This window comes from Tasmannia lanceolata, unplaced genomic scaffold, assembly GCF_043159265.1.
Source record: "Tasmannia lanceolata isolate RefF3 unplaced genomic scaffold, GAP_Taslan_0.1 ptg000029l, whole genome shotgun sequence".
Classification (NCBI taxonomy): Eukaryota; Viridiplantae; Streptophyta; class Magnoliopsida; order Canellales; family Winteraceae; genus Tasmannia; species Tasmannia lanceolata.
Window position 1 is genome coordinate 3,297,397 of NW_027518706.1, and position 27,981 is coordinate 3,325,377.

At 40.9% G+C, this 27,981-nt stretch overlaps 2 protein-coding genes across 2 annotated transcripts in view; both read right to left on the minus strand.

Annotated features, from left to right (window-relative positions):
• LOC143859428 (mediator of RNA polymerase II transcription subunit 16-like) overlaps positions 1 to 5,862 on the minus strand; it is a 43,688-nt gene extending 37,826 nt beyond the window's left edge. Inside the window, exons 1-3 of the mRNA XM_077370139.1 lie at positions 5,819 to 5,862; positions 5,551 to 5,619; positions 3,550 to 3,638 (exon numbers count right to left, since the gene is read on the minus strand). Of these exons, the coding sequence (XP_077226254.1) occupies positions 3,550 to 3,638; positions 5,551 to 5,619; positions 5,819 to 5,862 (202 nt within the window). The remainder of the gene's footprint in view (positions 1 to 3,549; positions 3,639 to 5,550; positions 5,620 to 5,818) is intronic.
• Positions 5,863 to 20,315: 14,453 nt separating this feature from the next.
• LOC143859429 (uncharacterized) lies at positions 20,316 to 21,533 on the minus strand. Its single transcript, XM_077370140.1, has one exon. It carries the CDS (start codon positions 21,531 to 21,533, stop codon positions 20,316 to 20,318), a length of 1,218 nt encoding a protein of 405 aa, XP_077226255.1.
• Positions 21,534 to 27,981: the final 6,448 nt, after the last annotated feature.

Consider the following 27,981-nt stretch of genomic DNA (forward strand, 5'->3'; position numbering starts at 1 on the left):
GTTTATACGCCCATTCATCATACAATTTCTCATTTATTTTAACAAGTGTTTGTTTTGGTACAACCAAAGATACCAGTCACCTGTGGCACTGATTCACAGGAACTTGGGACATTTGAATGAACTTGGAAAAATCGAAAAGGATGCCACAGTTTCACCATTTCTTACATAAAAAACAACCAAATAGATATTTTTTAACACTTACGAGTAAACCTGCGGGCACCAACGCCCAACCTAGACCCACCCGCGGGTCACGGGTACGGTTGGGTGCGGGTATTTTTTTCGCGGGTAATGAAATTGGTACCCGTACCCCTGCGGGCCGGGTGTACCCGCGGGTACAGGTCCCATTTTGCCAGGTCTATGCGTAGAGCACAGTGGTCGATGATCAACATCTTCCTAGCTCTCAAGAAATCAATCGTCTGAATTCTTTCAAGGACAGCTGCCCAGCCGAATATACAAACCCTTGGAGGAGCTTGGATGGCCCACACTTTGGCAATTTTGGAGGGTGCAAAACAAGATACAAGATTGAAGTAGAACGATTTCATAGTGAAGGCCCCTTCAAAGTTCCAGATCCAAACCCTCGGAGGAGCTGTTGTGGCATTTCTGTCCCCTCCTTATAACATCCATGCCAAAATCCACAAAAAAGTGGAATGTTGCTTGAAATTTCTTGAGAATGGTGCTTTTTCTCTCTTTCTTGTCCCCTCATAACATCCATGCAAAAATCCACAAAAAAAAGTGGAATGTTGCTTGAAATTTCTTGGGAATGGTGTTATCTCTCGCTTCCCTCTCTCTATATTGGTAATGAAACCCCCGCTCTCCGACTCTATGCCATGCAACCAAACACTACTTACCATTATTAACTGAGGTAATTCCAGGAAAAGTCAATGCTTGTCTACTCCCTATTGACTGCTTATTCTACTACTCTCGAAGTCTATGCCGCAAAACCAAACAAACCCCAAAGGAATTTTCTCTGGAATGATATTCCCCTCTCGGGAGGGTCCATCTTGTTAATTGGAAGCAAGTGTAACAACCAACTTGGGTTGGTAGCATAAAAATATGCTCTGTTCTCTTAGAACATCTATCGTTCTGTAGGTAATGTGGAGGATACCCGCTTTTGGTTAAATAGGTGATGCACTACACTTCTTTTTCTTAGGAGTACCCCAGTATTTTTGCCAAGGCAATTAACCCAATGCCCAATGTGGGTCTGTGGTGAATTATCTAAATAGATCTATGAACTCCTCCAAATCCCCGATCCTTTGACCTAGAGATTCTTCTAGCGCTTTGTAGGAGTATCCAGACATGGATAAGAGACTATGGTCTTTCAACTTACCAGTCCGGGACTCACAAGACGATTTTGTGTGGTGTCCCAACCAATCTGATTTTTAAATTTTCTTTCTATGAGAATTTTCTAAAGAATTCATTAGCCGACCCCACCTAGTTTTGGACAAAGACTTAGTTGAGTTTAGTTTAGTTAAATCCTATTACTCGTTTGTCCACCCTACACCTCGTTTTCCAAACATTTGGAATTCAGCGGTGTCGCCCAGGGCTACCGTGAGTTTATGGTGTGATATGCATGGGAAGATCATCATAGGGGACCAGCAACTTATGAAGCATATCATCTATATCATCTCAGGCAGGAATTTCCCTTCATGTGGGTCCCCCAATGGATCTCTGATTCACCACTTGTTGCTCTTGGTCTCTACATATCTAGAGTTTCCCCTTCGGTCTATCTCAATTCAAATCATCCCTATGCATGATTTGTATGAGTCCCTCTACGAGTTTTGGCACATTGGATGTGTAGTTGGAATAATAACCTCCATGATTTCTCATTCTCCATCTTTTCATCATTCATATCTTCTATCGTATACTTTATCCCTTCTCCATACAAAGTGGTTGTGTGGGTGATCCATCACGAATTATAATATTTAAATAGATGGGTTTGACAAAATTTTGACCAGCAACCATCTAATTAATTGCAAATGAATAATTCATAAAAGATGCATTCATTGTTTAAGGGTGGAAAAATATGTGGAACATATGTCCATCTATTGTCGATTCAGTTTGGAGATATGGTACAATTCATAAAAGATGCATTCATTGTTTAAGAGTGGAAAAATGTGTGGAACATATGTCCATCTATCGTCGATTCACTTTGGAGATATGGTACCCTTTTACAACCTCTTCAGATCAATTGGCTAATGTCAGGTTCTATAGCAACGTTGTTTAAGGCCTAGTCCTGTGGTCTTTCCGTCCGATAGGTGTTACCATGTGGACATTAGTTATGGTAGTGTTTGTTGCTCTTAGGGAAAAAAAGAGTAGCAAAATTTTGAAGAAGTGGAATTGCAATTGTGGAAGTGTGGAGGAGATGATTCACAGTTACTAAAGGGGGTTTGACTCTTGTGGAGTTCAAGGTCTTTAGAGGTGAAAAGATGAGGAGCAACATTAATGAAAATTCTATTGAGAGGTTGTTGAACCCCTTTGATCTATAGAATCGAATAGATTGGCAATTCTGGCACCCTTCCTTAACATAATAGAATTGTCGTGAGCTCTCCATAACATCATATTAGGGTGGTAGTAGCCAGATCCCAATTACTACAAGATCGCAACTTCGACTTATTCCACCGGGAGGGGTTCAAACCTGCGAATTCTAGCGTGACGGATCAGCACTCTAACCAGCTTAGAGATTTCCCATTGAAACACTCTCTCAATGACAATGAGTGGTGGTGTGCGTGTGTGTGGGTTTGGTTGGTTGTTGGGGGGGGGGGGGGGGGGGGGGGTCGTTCCTCCCCCAGCCCCCACCAAGTTTATAAAGAATATGGGTACTCGGGATCTCACCCCAAATTCGGCCAGTGTACCTGATCACATTGACAAGCTTGACGTTTGTGGGCCCATGGATTGAGATTTTACCATGTTAACTAGGAAGTCGCATCAAGACGGATACCCTAGCTAAAGATGGGTGGATGTTGAAGACCTTGTCCTAAGTTTTCTTTTACCTTCCCCGAGGAGATGTGGGAAGGGAGATTTTATTTGTGAGGCAATCTCTGCCGCGTGTAAGGTTTTGGTATCTTTATTTCTGTTTTTCAATGAAATTTGATTACCATTTCAAAAAAAAAAAATCTTTTGATGTATTCTCTTCATTTTAACCGTCACAATCAGCCATTTCAAAAGCTTGCCTTTTATTTCAATAAATTAATTGTTATCATTCAAAAATTGATAGAAAAAAAATCTATTTTTTTATAGGCTCTTGGAAACAGAAATAGGGACTTTAATAAGGCGAGGGCATTAAAATTCAATTGCAAACTTGCAAAAATACTCCTGTTTGTATGTTTCTCCTGACCATCTCAGTCTTTGCCCCTTTTGTGCCTTCTTTTAATAATATTTCACCATTCAAAAATTAATTAATTACAAAGTAACCCACTTTTGATTTAACTATTTAAGTTGGCAAACATGTTTTCCAACAACAAATACCTCCAACTTACCATCAACTTAATTTAGACTATCAATTGAAGGATCAAAGATGCTTCAAGAATGCCAAGGACCCGGTTTACATACCTGCCGTGACATTGAAGACAGCGCATTCAGTCGGTCGCTCTGGGTTTACAAGGTGTATGGGTATCCAAAATGGAGGATTCGTATTAGAGCTGAAGAAACATGTTGAAGAATGTTATCAATAAACTAAATAGTCATAAAATTATCAATGGAAGAATCGCAATGAAATGCGCGCGCGTACGCACACACACACACACACACACATATAGGAAACTGGTATCGATGCCTATAAGTTTAGACAGCTCATTCCTCTGCGTTTACAATGTGTATGGGTATCCAAAATGGAGGATTCGTATTAGAGCTGAAGAAACATGTTGAAGCATGTTATCAATAAACTAAATAGTCATAAAATTATTAACGGAAGAATCGCAATGAAATATGCGCACACACACACACACACACACACACACACACACATATATATATAGGAAATTGGTATCGATGCCTATAAGTTTAAGCATTTTCCACCAACTCAAATGCTCTTATTCGGCTTTTGTTTACTTTTCTACGTGTAGGGAAAACAGAAATGATTGCCATGCCTAAATACATGGATTTAAACTAAGAAATTTCCTCTTAAGATTCACACCCAACTAAACTTGTGTCTTGGTTGAGGACCCTAGAGACTTGATTCAGGACTTCATTGCAATGTGTCCCTATTTAGAATGAGTTTAATAAATATGGCCAAGCCAGTATGATCATAAAAGGACCAAGTAGCCATTGTGTCATGACCATGGTTTTAAATTTCGACCTTCGAGACATAAACCGAAATCGGTAATACCCGAAGCGGGAGTTCATTTTGGCCGAAATTTTGAAATTTTGACCGAAATTTCATTTACCCTGAAATTTCATCCGAAATTCAAGGGATTTTACCCAAAAATCTGGATTTTTTATAACTATTTAATATTATCCCAAAATTTCGGTAATTTCGGTCGAAATCCTTTACGAGATAAAATAGCCGGTAGATTGATTTCGGCCAGAATTTCTAAATTTTGGTTTCGGTGAGGACCGAAATGCATTCCAAAACCGAAATTTGAAACCATGGTCATGACAACCCTTAGTTACTAGAAGTGGAGATCAATGGGAGAAATTTCACAAGCAGCAACGAAAAAGTAACAGATAGGCTATTTTCTGGCCCAAAGCCTCCAGGGATGGCAGAACAGTGACTGGATAGAAGGTTGCTACAAGTTTAAGAGAAGTATCAAGGAAACCAAACTAAGTCTCGAAATGAGATGTTTTAGAAACCTCTTGTGTAATTTCTTTGTGGTTGTGTCAAGGTTTCATGAAGGATGGGTAGTGAAAAGCTTAAGGAGAATGTAAGGGCATTTTTACAGGTGTGGCAAACATGGAAGGAACATTGTTTGCTTCAGCGAGCTCCAGTCATATTGGATTCCAATTTGTTTGTATTTTTAACTCAGAAAATCCTAGACCAATTAATTGCATCCCCTAATACGTAGTGCTTATACGTATAAGCACTAGAGGGGGCACTGGCCTAATTGAATATGAGGTTTCCCCATTGGCAAGTATCGGTAAATAGTTACTATTGATCGCCCATCCAAGGCCACTGATTCAGGGCAAAGCCCAAGGCACTAAGAAGGGATTTGAGACGACTGGTCATCTATAACTTACCCTCATGAATGTGCTTTATGGAAAAGAAGTGGATAGTCACTAGGAGACTAATCCCATTCTTGATGGGTTGCATAACCATAACGTTTTCATATAGGATTCTTTAAACTTGGAATTTGATCTCAGGGCCTTCTGAATTTCAGGCTTTATCCTCTTCCTGTGTTATTCTGTTTAGAATAGTCTCTCTTACTAATTATAAAAGCCATATGATATATATAGAAAATAAACAATATGCATATCACAAGGCATATTATTATAGTCATACTCCTCAAAAGACCAAGTCAACAATGGAATGGGAATGAATTCCTTTCTTGGAAATTCCATTCATATGTTTTTCATGATACTGAGGGGGGGAAGAAGTATAGCCTGCAAGATACAAACCTTGGAATCCTTGCACATGTCTCAGATGCACATGCTATTGCATTAAGCCTTCCACACCATGTGACAGAACTGTCCAAAAACATGAAAAACATTGCAACAAGTCAACAACAAGTTAGTAATCTCAAGAGGCTTTGGATCAAGTAAAAAGGAACATGAAGCTGTAAACTATAGGCAAAAAAATCCCAGTAATCAACACCACACCACTAATATGGCTCTGCGAAGCCTTACACAATCAATTAAAGGCATTGATTTACGATTTTTACCATACGCTGCCATGTTTGAAGTGTAGACGGAGAAAAAGTCTGCTACCATTTCCAGATGAGTTAGATGTATCGGGCAAGTTCTTATAATTGTTAATACTTTATTTAATAATTTTATTGTTATTTATCAAAAAATAAGAAAATGACGTCTTCATTTCCACCCCACGCCACACCATCCGTTAGCATTTTTACAATAAAAAAGGGTCATAAGATACGTCTTTGTCGATTGTATGCAGGGTATCTTCTCCAAGAAAATTCACAAAAATGCACTCAAAAAATTTAAAAATATCCTTAAATGGTACAAAAGAAGACAGAGACAATTTATTTCAATGTGGGGAAGATTTTATTTCAATGTGTTGGTGGAAAAAGGGAAAGGGTCCTCGCACTCTAGTGGACGGGTGCGAGGGACGAGGAAGCTAGACCAAGAGAGTAGGATTCTTTTAGCCAGTTGGAACATAGGTTCACTAACAGGTAAGCTAAGGGAATTAGTTGATACACTGAATAGAAGGAGAGTTAATATAGCATGTCTTCAGGAGACTAAATGGGTAGGAGAAAAGGCTAGGGAAATAGAAAATACAGGTTTCAAGTTATGGTATACAGGGAAGGAGAGGAATAGAAATGGTGTAGAGATCATAATAGATAAGAGCCTAAGAGATGAGGTTCTAGATGTTACAAGGAAGGGTGATAGAATTATTCTAATTAAATTAGTATTAGGTGAAGAGACGATTAACGTTATTAGTGCGTATGCCCCTCAAATATGATTAAATAGGGCTGCAACAGGGTTGGGTTGGGTCGGGTTTTCAAAACCCTAGCCCAACCCTGGATCCCATTATCTCGGCCCTGACCAGCTCTGACCTAAGTCAGGGCCGAAAAACCTCAACCCATTGCCCACCCTACAGGGCTCAGCACGGTCCTGGCCCGTCCTGATTGGGCAGGGCCGGGCCGAGCTGGCCCTGATTGACCCTAGTGCAAATACCTGTTAAGAGTGCCAAAAATAAAGCAACCACATATCATATAGAACAAAATGATCAATAAACCGAGAAATGGAACAAAATAAGACAATATGAATTCAACAACATGACGGGCAACAGAGACAATTAATAATAATAATCTAAAGAAACATCAATCCAAGATAATAGAAAATATTAGCAAAAGAAACATGCACAGATGGTTAAATTCTATAATAGAAAACTTAGGGTCGGGTCGGGCCGGGTCAAGGTGACCAGAGGCATTAACCAGAACCCGACCCGACCCGACCTGACCCTGAGTCAGGGCCTAAAAATTGAACCCTGACCCGCCCTCAAGGTTGGAAGATCCAGCCCAGACCCTGTTTGGGCTCAGGGCTGACAGGGCTGACAGGGCCAAACTTGCACCCCTAGGATTATATGATTCTGTCAAGAGAAAATTTTGATACGATATGGATGAAGTAGTCCAAGGAATACCACATGGAGAGAAGTTATTTATAGGCGGAGATTTAAATGGTCATGTGGGAAGAACTAGTGGAGGTTTTGAGAGGGTTCATGGAGGATTGGGTTTTGGCAATAGGAATGAGGCGGGAGAAGATATTTTAGGGTTTGCAATGGCATATGATTTGATGTTAACAAATCATACACAATCCATAGCCTTTAGTAGTGGCAACAACTGTAGCCAAATAGATTTTATCCTCACTAGGAGAGAGGACAGAGGTGCGTGTAAAGATTGTAAAGTCATACCCGGGGAGTGTTTAGTCACAAAACATAGGCTAGTGGTCTTGGATATATGCATCAAACGTTGGACGAGAAAAGATAGAGATGTTAGACATAGGAGGACTAGGTGGTGGGATCTCAAAGGGGAGAAACTAAAGATGTTTAAGGATAGACTGCTTAAAGAAGGACCTTGGAGTCTTGATGAGGGGACTAATATTATGTGGAATGGAATGTCTAGTTATATCAGGAAAGTGGCTAAGGAGGTACTTGGAGAATCTAGAGGAAGTGGACCGCCGTCTAAAGACACATGGTGGTGGAATGAGGAGGACCAAAAGTCGATTAGGTCTAAAAGAGAGTTATAAATGTTTGCATAAGTGTAGAAACGAGGAGAACATTGAGAAGTATAAATTTGATAGAAAAGAAGCTAAGAAGACAGTAAGGGAAGCTAGAGGCAAGGCATATGAGGATTTTTACCACAGGTTAGGGAGGAAAGAGGGTGAAAAAGATGTCTACAAGCTTGCTAAGATGAGGGAAAGGAAGAGCAGGGACTAGAATCATATAAAATGCATCAAAGACGAGAATAAAAGATTGTTAGTAAAAGAAAACGAGGTTAAAGAGAGGTGGAGAAGTTACTTCGATAAGTTGTTTAATGGAGAACCTATTGCGAATTTGGGAGAACTTGATAACGCTTTTGATGATACAAATCGGAGGTTTGGTCATAGAATCCGAACATCAGAGGTAAGAGTAGGTATGAAAAATATGAAATTAGGTAAGGTTAGGGGGCCTGACGATATTCCTATTGAGACTTGGAGATGCTTGGGTGATATGGTTTGGTTTGGTTAACTAGATTATTTAACGATATTTTAAAGACTAAGAAGATGCCTGATGAGTGGAGGAAGAGTACATTAGTACCTATTTATAAGAATAAAGGGGATATTCAGAGTTGCACCAATCACAAGGGAATTAAGCTAATGAGTCACAGCCATGATTTTAAATTTCGACCGAAATTTCAGATTTCGGTGGGGACCGAAACCAAAATTTGGCGAAATTTCGAATTTCGGCCGAAATTTCGAGAAAATGCAATTTTTTTATTTTTTTTTAAAAGAAATGTTACAAAATTTCGGACCAATTTTGAAATGAATTAAATAAGCTTTTTTAATTATTACCAAATTTCGAAAAATTTCAGGGGTTAGAAACCGGTACCGAAACCGAAATTTTAAACCATGGTCACAGCATGAAGCTTTGGGAGAGGGTAATTGAGCATAGACTAAGAAAATAGACTAAGGTGTCAGAGAATCAATTTGGCTTCATGCCCGGACGATCGATTATAGAAGTCATCTTCTTGATTAGGCGGTTAATGGAGAGATCTAGAGATAATAAAAAGGACCATCATATGGTTTTCATAGATTTGGAGAAAGCGTATGATAGGTTCCTAGGAGTGTTTTATGGTGGGTCCTTGAAAGGAAAAAAGTGCCTACTAAATATGTTGATGTGATTAAGGATATGTACGATGGAGCAGTAACTAGTGTCAGAACCACGGATGGCACGTCCAGTGAGTTTCCAATTACAATAGGATTGCACCAAGGACCAACTCTAAGCCCTTATCTTTTTACGCTAGTTATGGATGAGCTTACAGAGAGTATCCAGGATGAGGTGTCGTGGTGTATGTTATTTGCAGATGACATAGTATTAATCGACGAAACCAAAGCAGGAGTAAATGCTAAATTAGAGTTATGGAGAACTACTTTGGAATCTAAAGGTTTTAGACTGAGTAGGACTAAGACAGAATATATGGAATGCAACTTTAGTAATGTAAGGGGGTGGGACGAGGATGTAGTAAATATGACTGAACAGGAGGTACCTAAGAGAGATATCTTTCGCTATCTTGGTTCAATTCTATATAAGGAAGGAGAGATTGAAGAGGATGTTAACCATAGAATAAGAGCAGGTTGAAGTGGAAGCTTGCCTAAGGAGTTCTGTGCGACCGTAAAATCCCTACGAAGTTAAAGGGAAAGTTTTATAAGACAGCTATGAGGCCAGCCATGCTGTACGGCTCAGAATGTTGGGCCACCAAGAAGCAGCATGTGCATAAGATGAATGTAGCGGGGATGTGAATGCTTAGATGGATGTAAGGCCACACAAGGCTAGAAAGAATTAAAAATGAAGACATTCGTAAAAAGGTGGGGGTGGCTCCAATTGAGGAGAAGATGAGAGAGCACCGCTTAAGATGGTTTGGACATATCCAGCGTAGGCCTTTGGATGCTCCGGTGAGAAGAGGCGACTCTTGCCAAATTGATGGAGTAAAAAGAGGTAGGGGCAGACCGAAAACAACTTGGGTAGAAACATTGAAGAAAGACTTGATAGCTAGGAACATAACAGAGAACTTGACCTTGGATAGGATAGAATGGAAGAAAATGATCCATGTAGAAGAACCCAACTAGAACCAGGATTAGAGCCGAGTAGATTCCTTTTACCTTCTTCATGAATTTTTTTCTAAAGGGTTCATTTAGCCGACCCCAACTAGTTTGGGACAAAGGCTTTGTTGAGTTGAGTTGAGATATATGTATAGGGTCACCACGCTCTGTCCAGATTAATGGAGTTATTTCACGAAATCCAAGATCGGCTGGCTAGATTTCAATTCCGATTCCAACACGTCCGAAGATCTAGGAATGGCGAGGCAGATCATCTTGCCCAATCGGACATTAATCACGCCAGCTTGTAAATCTTTGATTTTTTTTCTGCTTTGAATTTTTGCTTTCTGTTGTACTTTTCGCATTCTTGTTTTTCCTTTGTATCTTTCTCCCTTGTTCTTCCCGCAACCTCATCTGTCAGGGGCGCTTCTCTTCTTGTAATGAATAATACGCCCGTCATTCAAAAAAAAGGTGATGATAAATTCCCACCCTCTCTCTCACCTTTCTTCCCCGATAGCTTCCCTCCCCTTATCCAGCACAACCAATCTCTCTTATCACTTCAAGGTTAGGTGGAGTCACAAATCAAAGGGAAAAAGTGAAAATCCAAGTGTCTCCCACCACCAACACCTACAAAATCTCTTTGCATTCATCTCTCTCCATCGCCAGTGGAATTCCTAGACACTAGGGGATTCGGCTGACTAAAATAGCTCCCCTCTGTCAAAACAAACAAAACACCAAACACCATCTTAGATGCTATAGTGGGATGACATCACTAGTTCTCTCTCTTGTGAAGGATAACAATCAATACACATGTGTGGATCCTATTGCTGAAACAGGCTTGTTTTCAGCTGTGAGCTAGGGAGTGACCAATAATGGGCTTGACTTTTGATGAAGTTTTGCAACCTGTAGATTCCAACCACTAATCACCTTCACACAATATTTAGTTCTTCCTCTCTAAAGACCCATCTTTGTTACATGTCTCTTCCCCCCATCACATCTAATGTTGTTTTTCTTCTTTGATGAACTGCCAACCTTGGTTCTTACCTGACTTTGTTGACAAGATTTCAAGGTCCCCGCTACCATTTCCATTCTATCGTTTGCATCTTGAACCATCTCCTATTTCCTGTTGCGTAGATTGATTGGTTGGATATTCAGGCAGGTGCATTCAATATATTATCAATAAAATGGTCCTACATAAAGCAACTGCGTATACAATTCGCAAACATAATCCCTACCTTTGCTTTTGTCATAAAGGTCATTAATGTCCTTATTGGCTCTAAGATTATGGCCTTAAGGTCAGCCATGAGCTATGAAGCACGGGTACGGGGTGCGGGTACAACATGACACGGGTATGTGGGTACGTGATTTCCCAAAAAAAAACCGGGTGCGGGTACGTTCGGATACGCCGAATATAATAATATATTTTAATATTTTATTATATATTTATAAAAATTAAAAAATAATAATTGGAGAGCAATCAAATAACAGTAACATCACCAAAATGGAAAATTCTAATATTACTCTAAATTTCATAAGTGATTAAGTTCCATATTTCATAACATGAGGCATCAATACATCATTCATTAGAAAAAAAAGTCTGTCGCCAGTGTGTTGACCAGTGCCTGACAAGACGAATAATTTTTAGAGACCAAATTATGAGATTTTTTATACCGGACTTTTGGAATTTAATAATGTTTGGACATGATAGATTTTATAAATTTTTAAAATTTGAAAAATACCCAACCGTTTGGAAGTTAAGAAAGTTAAAATTTTGACCCGACCCTTTTTCTTCGGATTTTGTACTAGAACAGGAGAGTTGACTTTTTTTCCTTTTAGATTTGGGTCTTGAATTTTTAATAAATCCAAATGGGAGGTATTCCGTTATTTACATGTAAATCTTAAGCAACCAAAACGGTACGGGAGCCTCGGGAGAGTACCCGTGCTTCCTAGGCCATGAGTGTGGCTATCAGAGAAACTAACCCAAGTGAATGAGAATTTGATAATTGAATTTCCATATAAAGGGAAACTTTAGGTTCACTCCACTCCCTTTGGAGAAAGGAAGGTGGAAAGGACAAGATAGTGTTCAAGGCGAGAGAGAGAGAGAGAGAGAGAGAGAGAGAGAGAGAGAGAGAGAGAGAGAGAGAGAGAGAGAGTGTGTGTGTGTGTAATTCACAACCGGTAAAGGGGGCGAAGAAGGGAAAATCGGGGAGCAAAATTATCATCCCCATATATATCAGGGTCAAAATTCAAGAATTCAACTACTATCAATTTCAAATACTACCGAAGCACTTCAAAGAATCAAATGTTCAACAATGACTAAAAAAAAAAGAAGAGCAAGAATTCAATATACAGTCACAACACATCCAAGAAATGAGATTGAATTCAATTACTAAAATGATTTTAGACCTGAAATTGCGACAGAGAGCAGGGACGCTCATTTTATGGCGGAGACTCGAGTGTGATTGCTTGAGACTAATTTGGAAGAGTGTAGCTGGTGTGGAAGGATCAAATTCCATAGGATCTTCTTCCTCCTTGTTCACTAATAAAGAATCTCTTTCTTCTTCTTCTACTTCAGTAACTTCAGACTTTTCTGAAACCCTAGTTTCACAAGGTGGATCGATGGAATCCTCCTTGGACTCTTTGCTCACGACTGAACTCATCAGGAAGATTATAAAAAAAAAAAAAAAAAACCCTAGCACGTTCTTGTTAAAAAAAAATGTTCCTATTGAGGGAGACAGGAAGAACTGTAGAGAGAGGATCTTGATGGGGTTTGTTTTATAGAATCGGGTGGCTAGGGTTTGTGTACGCGTCGAGACAAAGAGGAGATTCCTTTTTCCATTTCTGTCAACGTCGTCTAAAGCGTTTTTGCTCTTTTTAGCTAGTTTTGTGGACAGAATCTTCAAAAAGGAACAACAGAGGTCAGAAAATGGGCTCCATCTATGAGACACTCCTAATCATCTATGCTTAACTGCATACCGAGGAGTTACTGGAGCACTTATATTTTTCAAAATTTTGATCTTAGCCCTTCATTAAGATTGTTGTGATCCGATGGTGATCTCGAGCGGCTGTGATCTGGAGCATAGTATCACGTGGTAATGATCGGTGCAATCTGGATCGTCCGATCATGACGAGTCGCATAAATCAAAGGCCGATCTAGCGTGTTTGAGCAGCACTTTGACGAGGGTTACAGTCTAATGCCTATTGGGGGAAGAAAGGGGTTCTATTAAAGCCAACAGTAGACCTGGCAAACGGGTGGGCCGGACCGGGTTTCACTCGACTCGTACGGGTCCGGGTCATACAGGCTTGGTTAAAAAAGACCTGAAATTTTACGGGTCGCTAATTGGTGGACTCGGACCCCACACGCACGACCCGTGGATCACTTTTTCTTCTTTTTTTTTAAGGAATTTTTGTATTCATCTTCTTTCCAATGCCGTGAACCGTTTTGGAGCTTAGTGGTTTCAAAAAATGATATTTCCACCCTTGTTTTTTGCCTTATAAGAGAGAGAACAGGAACTGAGGTGAATCAAAAAAAAATGACGTTTTGATGACCGGGTTTAAAATAAAAAAAACTCATCCTCGCAGTTTTACCACCTCCTGCAAGTCTTTGGTCAAAGAGAGAAAGAGGACTGACAAAAGTCTTTTTCCACCTCCTGTTAAGTCTTCGTCAGAGAGAAAGAGAAGACTGACAAACAAAGAGGACAAACAAATGTCAAGAACTTGTGACAGAAAAACACTTTTAAACAAGGAAAAATTGTGAACTGGTGACAGAAAAATACGAAAATAGTGAATGGGTGACACCCTTTTGAAAGTTTGTGAACGGAGGTCGAAATACGTTTTCTGACATGGCCTTTTACGTAAATACCCTTGAGAACGAAAAACCCAATGTACAGAGGCTTTTTTTTTAACTGTAGAGAGGCTTTTTTTCTCTTCGTTTTTTACTATACAGAGGGTTTTTTTTTTACTTTTACTCCATTTTCATTTGAACCACCTGAAACCCATCTTCTCCGGCGTGAGATGTGACCGGCGTGAAGATCTCTCATTTTTCTCTGGAGTGGGACGGTTTCCTGCATTATTCCGAACATCTCTCCTCCGTTATCAAGTGTATTCCGGCGAGGGCTTCATTTTTCTCCGGCGAGGGCTTCATTTTTCCGGCAAGGGATTCATTTTTTCCGGCGTGGGCTTCATTTTTCCCCCATCCCCATCGTGCAGGTATGTTAGGGTGTCGTATTTCATATTTTTTTACTCTTTTTTTTCGTTCTATTAAGTTACCTTTGTGGTGTATTGTTTCATTGTCAGTATTTGGAAGTCTTTACACGTCTAGGGTTTAAATTTTTTTTTTTTGTTCCCTATTTTGTTTGATTTTGACTGTGGAGAACCCTCTTTTGATAATCTCTCATTCTCGGTGTTGAGAATCCCCTTTTGAGATTCATAATATTCCTTTTTCAGTGTTGAGAACCCATTTCCACTGTTGGGACCCCCCTTTTCCAGTGTTGGGATGCTTTATATCCAGTGTTGGGACCCCCTTTTGAGGTTCATAATCCCTCAATTTAAGTGTTGAGGACCCCCTCCAGGTAGATTGATAATCCCTCATTGCCAGTGTTGAGAATCCCCTTATTTCCAGTGTTAGTAACCCTCTCTAGGATGTTGATAATCCCCCATTGCCAGTGTTGAGAACCCCCTCTAGGTAGTTCATAATGTCCCATTTGCAGTGTTGGGAACCCCTTTTCAGGCTGATAATCCCCCACTTTCAGTGTTGAGAATCCTTTCTAGGTACATTGATAATCCCCCTTCTCCACTGTTAAAAACCCCCTATTGAGGTTGATAATCCCCCTTCTCCAATGTTGAAAACCCCTGAAGGGAGGTTGATAATCCCTATTGCCAGTGTTGGGAACCCCCTGTTGAGGTTGATAATCCCCATTCTTGTGTGTTGAGAACCCCCTTGTGGTTGATAATCCCACTTCTCTTCTGTTGAGAACCCTCTGTTGAGGTTGATAATCCTCATTGTCCAGTGTTGAGAACCCCCTCCTGAGGTTGATAATCCCCCTTCTATAGTGTTGAAAACCCCCTCAAGGGAGGTTGATAATCCCCATTTCCTGTGTTGAGAACCCCCTGTTGAGGTTGATAATCCCCTACTCCAGTGTTAAAACTCTCTATTGAGGTTGATAATCCCCCTTCTCTAGTGTTGAAAACCCCCTCAGGGAGTTTATAATACCCATTTCCAGTGTTGTGAATCCCGGTTGAGGTTGATAATTAATATTTGTAGTGTTGAGAACTCCCTGTTGAGGTTGATAATCCCCCCTTCTCCACTATTGAAAACCCCCTCAAGGGAGGTTGATAATCCCCATTTTCAGATTGTTGCCAATCCTCTTTTGGATCATTGTTCATATAGTAATTTTTGGTATGGTTTCTACACTTGAGAATCACATATTTGAGTTGCGAACCCCATTTTAAGAAACATGAACTTACATTACAATTAATTATGTTCTTTTTTGTGACAGTTATATAGTTGGATTGGGAGAAGGCAAAGTCTACAATGAAGACGCGTGTAAGTGTAGTCTTTTTTGTTCTCGTTTTATATTGTTAGTCAATAGAATGCTCTTTTATTCTCTAATTGTGTTAATAGGCAAATGAGAGCCGGAGTCGAAAGTGTAATAGGAAGCCCGCAATGGGTTTAAAGAATGAGGAGATTAAAATGAAAGGTAGTAAGGGGAAAATGAAATTGAAAGGTGAGAAGGCAAAAATGAAAAATAGAGGTGAGAAGAAGATAGTTGAAGTGAAAGGTCAGAAGATGAAAACCAAAGTGAAAGGTCAGAAGATGAAAAGCGATGTGAAAAGTGAGAAGATGAAAAGCAACGTGAAAGGTCAGAAGAGTGAAGTGAAGGCGAAACATGTAAGTGTATTTGATCTTTACAGTTTTAATCTAAGTTACTTGATAAAAGTTGACGCTCTGATTATGTATGTTGTTTTACAGGATCCATATGTCCCTGCACGATGTTCTCCACCGTGCTTTATTAAGGAGATGCGGAGTACACAGTTCCGGCAGTCCCACTATGATGCTATAGGCAAAACCCCTTTCAAGGACTTCATCCGCCTAGAACAGAATCCACTAGAAGAGGCTGTCATGCATAAGCCTCTAATTAGAGCACTACACAGTGAGTGGGATCCGGCGACGAAGACATTCATGCTAGGAGGTATCGCAGTTCCATTTAGGGCTAGCGATGTTGCATTGGCTTTAGGCCTTCCCCTTAGAGGGGAAAAATTAATTTGGCGAGGGTTCCGTGGACGGACAAGAGTAAACCCACTCCTTTACTGCCTAGGTGGCCATTTCGTAGAGGATCTGTTCTGGCATCTGACCTTTCTGTGCAAATCAAGGCCTTAGTTGGTCTAGAGTACCAACCCTCCATAGAGACTTGTGTGAAATATGTCGTGCTACACCTATTCGCTACTGTGTTATTCACTCAGGCTGCACATAGGGCCGACCAGCTGTTTTGGCCCTATATCGATGATTTAGAGAAGATGTGCGACTATAACTGGGGGGAAGCAGTATACAATTGGTTACTCGAGTATTTAAACGCATCCGTCGCAGGGGAAAAATATCTTGGAGGTTGCTCCCTCACATTGCAGGTATCATGGCCTCTGCAATAGTTTTCCTTTTTATTTATCTTCCTATTAATAAAATATTAACAAAGTCTGTCTTGTGTGTGCAGGTGTGGCTTTTCAAGCACACAAAGTTGTGGATACCAAAAAATCCAGATGCCTGTCCACGTATTCTGAAGTGGAAGTCGAAAGGAAATGAAGCGAATAAGTACTATATGATTGAGCATGGGAAGATAGACAAATCTGAGGTGAGACCCTAACTACTAGATACCATTTTAGATAGTCTGTAATATTTTCTGATCTAACAACTTTCTCAAATCGTTAGGTAGTGGTGACATTGACGCCACGAGAGGACGAACTGCGGTACATTCCTGAGCAGGTATCGCAATGGACCTCTTTTATATTATGTTTTATTTAACTTGGTAATGTTTACAAATTTTGTGTGTTGTATCCCTTATTCGTATATTAGGAAGCCGAGGAAGAAGAAATCATTGGGCAGGGAGAACCATTAGGGCAGTCACCTACTGTCCCAGCATTGATCGGCACACCTGCGTTTGAAGGAAGGGATACTGTAGTTGAGGAGGGTGGTCAGGAGGGTGCTGAGGAAGCCAGTGAGGATAGGAGGATAAAAAGAGAGTGGGAGAAGATAGGAGAGGCATGGGACAATATAAAAAGAGAGAGGGGACAGAATGAAGAGGAGAAGGAGAGGTTAAGAAGAGTCAGGGTGGAGATGGAGGCGGAGAAGGAGAATTTACGAATACAGATTGCAGCTGAGAGGGAAATTATACAGAAGGAGTGGGAAGCGATGAGAAGACAGGAGAGAGACGAAGCTGAAATGGAGAAGGAAGAATTGAGAAAAGATGGGGAAAAAGAAGAGAGGAGGAAGATATGGAGGTCATAAATGTGATGAGTCAGGCTGAAGATGTTGGCTTCGTAAATAAAGCAGTTGTAACAGGAGCGTCAGATGTTGTTACCATTCTCGATAGCCCTGAGGGTAAAGAGAAGAGGAAGAGGACGGAAAAATTAGGGAGCATTGAGAGGAGAGTGAAAAATCAGAGAAGGGATAGGAAACCAAGCTACGCCAAGAGTAGCCCCTATACAGTACCCCCAGTGACAAAGAAAAAAAGTGAGAGGGCAACGAAGAAAGTAGCACGGAGGCAAACTGATCTCATTGAGAAGTTGAAAAAACAAGAACAAAGGCAAGTACACTTGTTTTCAATTAACCATTATTCAAAGTTAGATACTTGCTTCCTCTAACCTTTGTATATTTTTGCAGTGGTATTCTCATGACCGTTGACGGGGTAAAAGTCTTGGCCGAGGATCTCGAAACGTTGTGGAACCTGAAAGGAGTCCTCAGTGGCCAAGTAAGTGTCATTTTTTAAATTAAGTGTTGTCTTCAGTACCCATTGTTGAGGTAATTAAGAAATTTTTTTGAGTTGTAGGTGTTGGATGTATATGGGAAGTATTTGTGCGCCTCCAGCAATGCCTTGATTGGACGGATTGTATATATTCCTTCGTCAGTACATGTAAGAGGCTTTTTTGTAGCTATACATGTTACTTTACAACTTATCCATGATCTAGTGTTCCCACAAAATTCATTTCATTGTACAGGGATATAAGACTTCAGGGCGTGATTCAATGGATGACAAAAATAAGTTGGACACCGATCGGTTGGCGAACGAGCTATTGCATCGTACACTTGACCATATCCCGTCAGAAGATATTGGGATGCTTTTAATCCCATGCTGTCAAGACTTTCATTGGGCTCTTGTGCTTGTTGATATGGTGAATAAAAAGATGGTCGAGTTCAACTCAATGGAAGGGGACTCATTTCAGGAGCGAGCATCTCCCACTGTAAGTAAATTAACATCTTCCGTAACATTTAATGTTACTTCCATATGTATAACACTCAATATTCCTTCATTGTCTTAAATTCAGGTAGCATTAATGAAGGAATATTTGAAGGGCCGGGGTTGCAACATCGATGGCTTTCCATATTCACAGATGGATGGCTTCCGAAAGCAGAACAATGGGTGGGTTCAAACTTAAAACTTTCGAATTTTTGTTAGTATTCATATCTCATTCGTAGTTAGCTTAAAAGTAACCCCATTCAATGCATGCTTTTATACATGGTTGATTGCGGCGCTTTTGTCCTAAAAGCGATTGAGCATCTCTACCATGGTCAACCGCTAAACTTTGGGCCGACAGACATTCCTGAATTTCGGCTACAACTCTATGAGAGATTTTTACGATGAGAGTTTGGGGACTGCACACTCATATAGGAACACCTTCTAATGTTGGTGGATGTTTATTTTTTCTGATGATCAAACTTTATTGTTTAATGGAGATTGGCAGGGGATTTGTTAAATGGCAAGGGAAGTTGTTATGGTCTGTGTTTTTGTTTGTGAATGGGTGGAGAACTTGTAAATTGAAATAGGTTTAATGGAAGTGTGTTTGTGTTTGTGAATGGGTGGAGAACTTGGTTGGTGAAACAGGTTTTATGGAATTGTGAACTTGTTTATGAATGTGGAGAAGTTGTAAATGTAAGCAGGTCGTATGGAATTGTGAACTTGTTTATGAATGTGGAGAAGTTGTAAATGTAAGCAGGTTTTATGGAAGTTTATACAGGGTTTGTGTTTCAATTTGAATATTGGAACTTATAAATTTAAACAGGTTTTAGACATGTGTGTTTGTGTTTCTGAATGAGCAGGGAAGTTATAAATTTAAACATAATATGAAGTGTGTTTGTGTTTAAACAGGTTTTAGACATTTTCAATTCCAGCAGCTTTACTCCCTTGGAAATGGGTTGGTGACCCTTTTTCTGGGTTGGTAACCCACATTCCAAGGTCAATCACCCAAAAAAAGGGAGGTTGGTAACCTTAATTTAGAAGTTCAGCAGCTTTACTCCCCCGGAAAAATGGTTGGTGACCCTTTTTCTGGGTTGATAACCCACATTCGAAGGTTAATAACCCAAAAAAATGGAGGTTGGTAACCTTAAGTTTCACTTCCAGCAGCTTTACTCGGCTGGAAAAATGGTCGGTGACCCTCTTTCTGGGTTGATAACCCACATTCGAATGTTAATAATCCAAAAAAAGGGAGGTTGGTAACCTTAAGTTCCAATTCCAGCAGCTTTACTCGGCTGGAAAAATGGTTGGTAACCTTCTTTCTGGGTTGATAACCCACATTCGAAGGTTAATAACCCAAAAAAGGGAAGTTGGTAACCTTAAGTTTCACTTCCAGCAGCTTTACTCGGCTGGAAAAATTGTTGGTGACCCTCTTTCTGGGTTGATAACCCACATTCGAAGGTTAATAACCCAAAAAAAGGGAGGTTGGTAACCTTAAGTTCCAATTCCAGCAGCTTTACTTGGCTGGAAAAATGGTTGGTGACCCTTTTTATGGGTTGGTAACCCACATTCCAAGGTCAATGACCCAAAAAATGGGAGGTTGGTAACCTTAATTTTTCGGTCGATCACCCACTTTCGAATGTTGGTAACCTCGTTTTGAGGGAGTCGATAACCTGGATTTTGAATTCCAGTAGCTTTATCAACCAAGGGAATGGGTTGATGATCCAATTTTGAGTGTTGATAACCTCACTTCCGATTGGTTGATGACCTATTTTGGGGGAGTCGATAACCTAGATTTTGGTTGATAACCTAGGAAATTGGTTGATAATCCTATTGATTGTGCCGGTGATCCAAATCTGACTGTTGATAAGTCCCTTTTCATGGTTTAGATGTAGGAGAGCGACAACTAAATAGAGAACAAATAGCATATCTATATCCAAAAAAATTGTTTAAGTATTGATGTTCCAATTACAACCATTCTTTACAAAATAACAAAAAAGAAGTCATCACAATATCTGAGAACAATATCTGGGACCGTACTTCATATTCATGAACCCCAACTCGATAAGCTGTATACTGGCGGCTCTCTTCCCTCGCTAATGTTATATGTTCTTCTGCGTAATGAGTCAACTTTGTTTGCCAACTATGACCCAATTTCTGACGCTTATGAATGAAGTCTGTAGTCTGATGTCTGCTGTGCTCTACCAATGATGCAATCGGCAATCTTCTCGCATCCTTCAGGACAGCATTGCAACACTCCGATCTATTTGTAGTCAATACATCATACTTATTCTCCTTAAAATAAAAACTAGCCCAGTGTTCGTTCGCAATGTCACTTATCCACTTGTGTGCACGTTCATTCCTCACCTTAATCTTCTCCATTGTTTCTCTGAACACACTCTCTCTCAATGTCCGTGCGGCTTTCCAAAACAATCTCTCAAGTAGAACATCTTTGAACTCGGATCGCAAATTGGCGGCGAGGTGACGCATGCAATAACTATGATGAGAATTGGGAAATATATTAGGCACTGCCTGCAACAACCCCTTTTGTCGATCAGAGCATATGGTGAATATGTTCATCTCCGCTGCCAATACGTACTGCCTCAGCAACATAAAAAACCACCTCCAACTATCTTCGTTCTCCGTCTCAACAACCCCAAATGCTAATGGATATAAACCGTTGTTACCATCGACCCCGATTGCAATCAATAAGATTCCTAGATACTTCCCTCGCAGATGTGTCCCATCAACCAAAATTATAGGCCTGAGTGTTCGATGAAAAGACCGTATGCTAGGACCAAATGTCCAAAATAAGCGAACAAATCTATCATCTCCCCTAGGTCGTAAATCTCTGGCTCTGAAAACACGTTTATAGCTGCCGGGATTTCTTCTCATCATCTGAACTGTAAGTGCAGGCAATATTCGATAAGAGTCATCCACATTCCCACACTTAATCTCAAGTATGATGTTCATCGCGTTGTACGCCTTCCAATAGCTTATAATTATACCCCAATGCATCTTGATATATTCTCGTATGATCCTCGTCCTCACATCATCTGGGCAAGCAAATAAGCGTAAACATGTCTGAGCAACCCAAGCTGCTGTGACAAGAGGGTGATCATTGCCCCTTAATTTAGTTCTACACGTATGGTCGGGGACAAACGACTTCACTAACACACAGGTCATATGATTAGTACCCGTTATACGTCATTTGCAACCCTCTACCTTGCATCGAACGGCATACTTCTTCGGTGTTGACTTTAACCTCACGAACATAAACCTCTGCCGAATAGCGTACTCTTTGACAACCTTTTTGAAGTGTTGCATATTAGAAAATATTGCCCCAACCGTTAACTGCTCAAACTGAAGATTATTAGTATCTACATCATGGGCCCCAACAAACATCCCATCTGCTTTCATTGGCCGACTACTGTTAGTCGGAACCGGTTGAGATCCCTCTCTGATAGGAGAATCCGCACTGAAAGGCTGAGCGCATGGACTAACACCGATATTTTCATAATCGTCATCATCATCATCCTCCTCTTCCTCATCATCATCATCATCACTACCATCGTCATTATCATCATCATTTCTTTCTTCTTCTAAATCTAAACCCCTCACATAGAAACCGTCTTCACTAACATTACTGAAGTCCACTTCAAGATCTCCCACATTTTGGAAGTCATCAATGCCTCCACTAACATGGTTGCCATACAAATCACTTGCCAATGTTTCATTTAAGTCAATTTCAGACTTGGATAATTCGGCAATATATAATCAAGTTGGATCCATATGAATTATAAATTGAAATATGGAAGTATTCAAACATTGCCAAAGAACTACAATACCTTATGACAGGTTCTGCTGGAGCACCTCTGATTTCTTCACTTACATATCTCCCATCAAATTCACTTTCGTAGTCTTTTTGCAAGTCCACTTCAAAACGAAGACGTTTTTGGGACGGAATCAAAGTAGAAGGAATGCTACGATTAAGAGAGGGTCTCCTAGTGCAGAGTTTGTTTGGGGGAAGCATTGACGAATTTAAGGAATTAATACATTCTTCATTTATGCTCTTAGTTATGTATATCATCACAGAATTGAATATGTATCTGTCAAACATCCTTAACATTGTTTGGAGGACATCATCATCATCGACGTCGATTAAAGTGACTATATATGGATCCACAACATATCGATATTTTATCGATAGTAAAACCTGCCTTTCTATAACACCAATCCTTCTTCGGATTGCAGCTTGAAATTCGTCGAAATTGATTCCGCGGCTGACAGATAACAATATCTTCTTCCCTCCGACATATTTCCAAGAAACATCATCCGTCAAATCTCCATCATAGTGTAAAAGAAGAGAAACCATTGTTTCAAACATTTTTATAAAATCCTAAATAGGGGTTCTAAACAGAGTTGTTGCTAAAAGGGGATCTTCATATCTTCTTGAGGGGTATTCAAGTGTACACAATGGGTTACCAAGTTCATAAGTGGGGTTATGGACTCTAAAGGGGGTTTTGCTACCTCAATGGAGGTTTGAAAGTCAGTCCACAAGGTGTTCTAAGAGATTATCAACTACCTAATGGGGGATTCAAGTCCGTACGGAGGCTTCTGTAAAGGGTAATCAAGTTGCAAATTAGGGGTTTTCAACTCTCTACACAAGGGGGTTTTCAAGTTTCTAAAGGGATTACCAAGTACATAGAAGGGGAGTTACCAACAATGTACAAGGGCTTTTCAACACTCTCCAAGGGGGTTACCAAGCCTCTCCGAGGTGTATCTAGTGTCAAAACAAGTTTATCAGGTAAATATATGGGACTTACCAACAGCAAATATGGGATTATCAAGTGCAAAAAATTGTGATTCATGTACAAAAGAGTTTACATAAACCATCTATATTCGGGTCATCAAACACTAATACCAACTTTATTAGTAGGGTACCTACTCTATAAGAACAGTTTCAGAGATAATAGAAGCACAAGCCCTAATTCACCATTTTAAAAGGGTTATAAGATAGGGTTATCAATCACAATAAAGATAGGGTTATCACATACAATACAGATATGGTTCTTATCACACACTAAAGACAGGGTTCAAACGCATTAATGGAAGCACTAATCCTAAGAAGTTTTCTGCTACTAACCTTCACTTACACTTCGTGGGTTTCAGGCGTTAATGGAGAAAAGTAACAGAGGTTGGCGGTAAACTTTGGTTGGTGAAAAGTAACAGAGAGAAAAATCTAGTATAACGTGTTCTTTTTGCCATGAGGGGTATTTCGGTAAAAGGCCATGTCAGAAAAAGGTGTTTCGACCTCCGTTCACAAACTTTCAAAAGGGTGTCACCCATTCACTATTTTTGCATTTTTGTGTCACAGTTGACAATTTTTCCTTTAAACAATTGGTCCACTTTTTTACGAGCTCACCCGGCCTGGCCCAGTTATGACGGGCTGGGTGGACCCCGAGTAGACCTGGCAAAAAGTGACCCGGACCCGCGGGTCCACCCGGCTCGCCCGTAAATTATGGGTCCGGGTCACCAATTGGTGACCCGGACCCGGCCCGTCAAAACTGGGCCGGGCTGGGTGGACCCGTGGGTGCCCGTGGAGAAGTGGAAAAAGGTTTTATTTTACCCTTTTTCCGTAGTTGTCATATTTTTTCATTTTCTGTGTAGTTTTTTCCGTAATTGTCATATTTTGTTACATTTTTCGGTATTTTATTTTGTATTTTTTCTACTTTGGTACCATTTTGCCGTAATTTTTCTTTAAAGTTTAGTACCGCATGATCTTTATTTATTGCTAGCCACCTTTGCACAAATTGTACTTCCTGCTTTTTGCACATAAGACAACTCTCAAAAAGTCAACATGAATGGGCTAACAGCGCATGATCACATGCAATTGGAGAAGTTAGCGTTGGAGAAGGTGGCTAGCAAATCTCTTTATAAATAAATAAATAATCTTAAAAAATTATGTCAAAAATCCGGGTGATCAGCGGGTTGACCCGGCCCGTACGAGCCTGGTGCGGGTCCAAGCTTAGTGACCCTTAAAATTTTTCGGGTCATTTTGACACGGACCTGTACAGGCCGGGTTAAACCCGGCCCGGCCCGCCCGTTTGCCAGGTCTAACCCCAGGTCACTTTCAAACAGGTCATTAATTATGGACCCGGGCCCGTAATTTATAAGTGGGCCGGGTGGACCCACGAATCTGGGTCACTTTTTGCCAGGTCTAGCCAACAGTCATTCCAGAATTGGTCTGGGCCATAGAATCGCTATTTTGCGTGATCTAACAGTCAAATAAGCAGCCCATCATGATCGGGTTCCACCAAAAGTTGCAATTCAATTTGAAAAGGCACCTGAAGTTCAATAAAATGACCAGGAAACTCACCATTTAAGAGAGAATCTGAAAATACAAATGGGAACTATGTTTTTTAGAATTTTCAAAGCAACTTTCATTCTCTTGAAGCATTTTCCAAGTTCTTTTTTATCGTCTTTTGAAGTCTTCTCTCTAATGTGCAGTTATTCTAGAGAAACAAATACTGATATCTCAAATACTTGACAAATTCAAAGGTGATTTGGGTTTGCTGCCTGTTCGGTCTAAACGTTGCTCCGACGCGGTTGGCCAGTGCAACCATGTGGTGTGTGGGTTTGTGTGTGAAGCGTGTGATGTGTGTGTAGGAATGCCAGCCTCTCTCAAGCCAAGAAATCGGAAACTCAATTCAAGAGGTTTGACGACATATACATTTTCGTTCCTAAGGATTGGATTTCAGGCGATTGAGAAGAAGAAGAGGGGAACGACACTTCTTCCTTGGGCCCCTCTGCCTTTGCACAGATGGAAAGGACTTTTTAAGCACAGACGCGATGCTAAATGTAGGGGTGTTGACACATGTTGGATGTGAATAACACGTCGACATGCGCATAACGTGAACGACTTACAGCTTGGTTGATACTTGCAGAACGCAAACAACTCTCGGGATCGACATATTGTCTGATTTAGGCCAAATGATAAAATGACACCAATGAGACGACAGTGCAAGGGATAAGAGAATTAAGAGCCAGCTCACCTGAGAAGATGAATTCATTGCTTCCTTAATCTGAGAAGAGCTACAGCTATTGAAAGTAAAGGTACAGGTGCAGGAAAAGTAAGGATAAAATGCTAATGCATGTTTGGATTTTGGTTCTTGGACCTCCTAATTGGATGCAGATGCCTCCTTATATAGCTTTATCCCAGTAACAGTTCCTCATTACCCCACATTATTCTTGGAGGGAACTTTTTGGTAACTTCTCATGATGGGTTTCCTTGTTCTCACGTCCTCCATTGTCTGGGTGACTATCATCCACCTTCCCACGATTGGCAACGGTTGCGCCACATCTTTGAACCAGTCCAACCAGATGGTGTCTTGATAAGTCGGCCCCACTCGACCGATTGGCTTTAGAGATAAATAGGCCATGATGAAAAATCTTCAATAACTCTCCATCCTTCTAGGCTCCAGTATATTCATGTTTCTCAACATGTATCGTGGAGATAAATAGGCCATGATGGAGAGTTATTGAAGATTGTGTTCCGATGTTTTACAATGCTTAGTGCTCGATTAGGTGTGTCTAGAGCGAAGGAACGCGTGGTAAAGATCAGTGCAATCTAGATCGTTGGATCATGACCAGTCAAGTACCGATAGTCAAAGGCCAATGGGGTGCGATTTGAGCAGTAATTTGGCGATCGATCACAATCTGATGTCTATTGGGGGAAGACGGGGGTTTCACAAAAGCCAACAGTCACTCCATGATCGATATGGAACGTAGAATTGTGATTTTATGAGATTTAACAGTCAAATAATTAGCCCATCATGACCGGGTTCCACCAAAAGGTGCAATTCAATGTGAAAAGGCACCATAAGGTCGATAAAATGACCAGAAACTCACTGTTTAATAGAGTGTTGTGGTCAAAATCAGTGATCGGCTGAGCTGGCTCCGCATGGGGTGAAGATCTACCTGCAACCATGAGAAATCAATCAGAAGACCTACCCAAAGTTGGTTCTCCGGGAAGGTCCTCCGATGCCTAAGTCATAATGGGTACCTTTGAGTCTTTGAGTTGCTTATATAGGTAGAGGCCCTCTAGGGAAAGAGAAAAGTTGCCTCTTGGGATGCTTTCTCCTCATTGGTTAATTGGAATGATAGGGAGAGTTGCCTCTTCTGGACTCTCCTTAATTGATTGACTGAAGTGAGCGGGAGAGTTGCCTATTTAGGACTCTCCCTTGATTGGCAGGGAGATATTCTCAGAATAAGCCAGTTTTCTATGGCTTCTGGTTTGCCTTCCAGATTGGGTAAGATCCCGATTGATCCCCCAGAGAATCAGTCTTGTTTCCTGTTTTAGGGGATTATATATACTCTGATTGATAGCTTTCTTGGCATGATTGACTTCCAAAATTGACTATGACGGCTGGCACTAGGGGTATCTTTTAGGGTTTCTGAGGCTACCACATGTTAGAAATTGAATTATCTCGTACCCCTGGATATGTGACGGGGTGGTTGCTTTTATCCCTCTAAGAAGGCATAGTGCTCAGCTTCTCTATGACCTAACGGACATGCTCAACCTCAATCTGTTGGGGCTCAAATCCAACCAAGTGCTCAAATGGGTCTCGCCCTCAGTCTAGATCCGGCAGAAGGGTAGTCAACTCGTCCTGTGTCCTACACTCACAAATAGCGGTTAGGAATGCCCAGGGTCAAAACTCCATGGAAACCCTTCGACACTCAAGTCAAATGAGGCAATAGATGAGAACTGAGCAATAATGAAGAGGGCTCGAAGTTCAAGATGAGAAGTTAGTCAAGGGCACCTGAATGATGACATTATTAGCCTCCATTTGGAGTGTGGGTTTTCCTTTTATAGGTGGAGATGTGGGGGTACGTCGGTGAAGGGACGACGGCATGGCGCCGGTACGGTTGGTATGGCATGGGCATGGTCGTTGGTACAGGGCTCGTACCATCGTCCAAGAAATGTGGGTCAATGGTATGGTGGCTGGCGGGACATCGTATGGTCTCCAGGGGACATGGCCGTTAATCGTGGATTGTACCACCTTATGGGGGGATCGTCGGACGTTAGTTAGCCAAGGACTCTGGCATCAACCGAGGATCCCGGCCAGCCCGAGGCAGCTAAGGACTGTGTTTCAACCTAGAACTTTAAATCAAGATCAGCCGATGACTTGAGTTTCGGTCGAGAACTCTAAATCGGCTAGAGTCAGTGGACATGGACTTTGGCCAAGAACTCCAAATCGGCTTCGGCCGACCTTGGACTGGGTTCATCACATTGGGGACTTCAATGGGTCCTCGCACCAGTGTCATCATGTGATCGTTGCCTGGTTTTGACCCAACCCAACCTATTCACATTCAGGCTTGTCCTATGCCTACCCTAAACTTCATAGATTAGAAGAGGCATTTAAGAGATAAGAAGCGAGGTTTAACGGATTGTACCAATGATTTGACAAACTTTCTCCATGCCAAACACCATCTCCTTCTGTTACTGAATATATTCGCAGTTGCCCGACAAACACCTCCTTGAGGATTTGCCCGAGGAAGAAGAAAAAATTGATGATGATGGCTACAATGAGTCAATTAGAGGCAAGATCACACTTGAAGAAGATCGTACCAC

Coding starts and splice junctions, on each gene's coding strand:
- LOC143859429 (XM_077370140.1), bottom strand. CDS start 21,533: ATGACCTGTGTGTTAGTGAAGTCGTTTGTCCCCGACCATACGTGTAGA.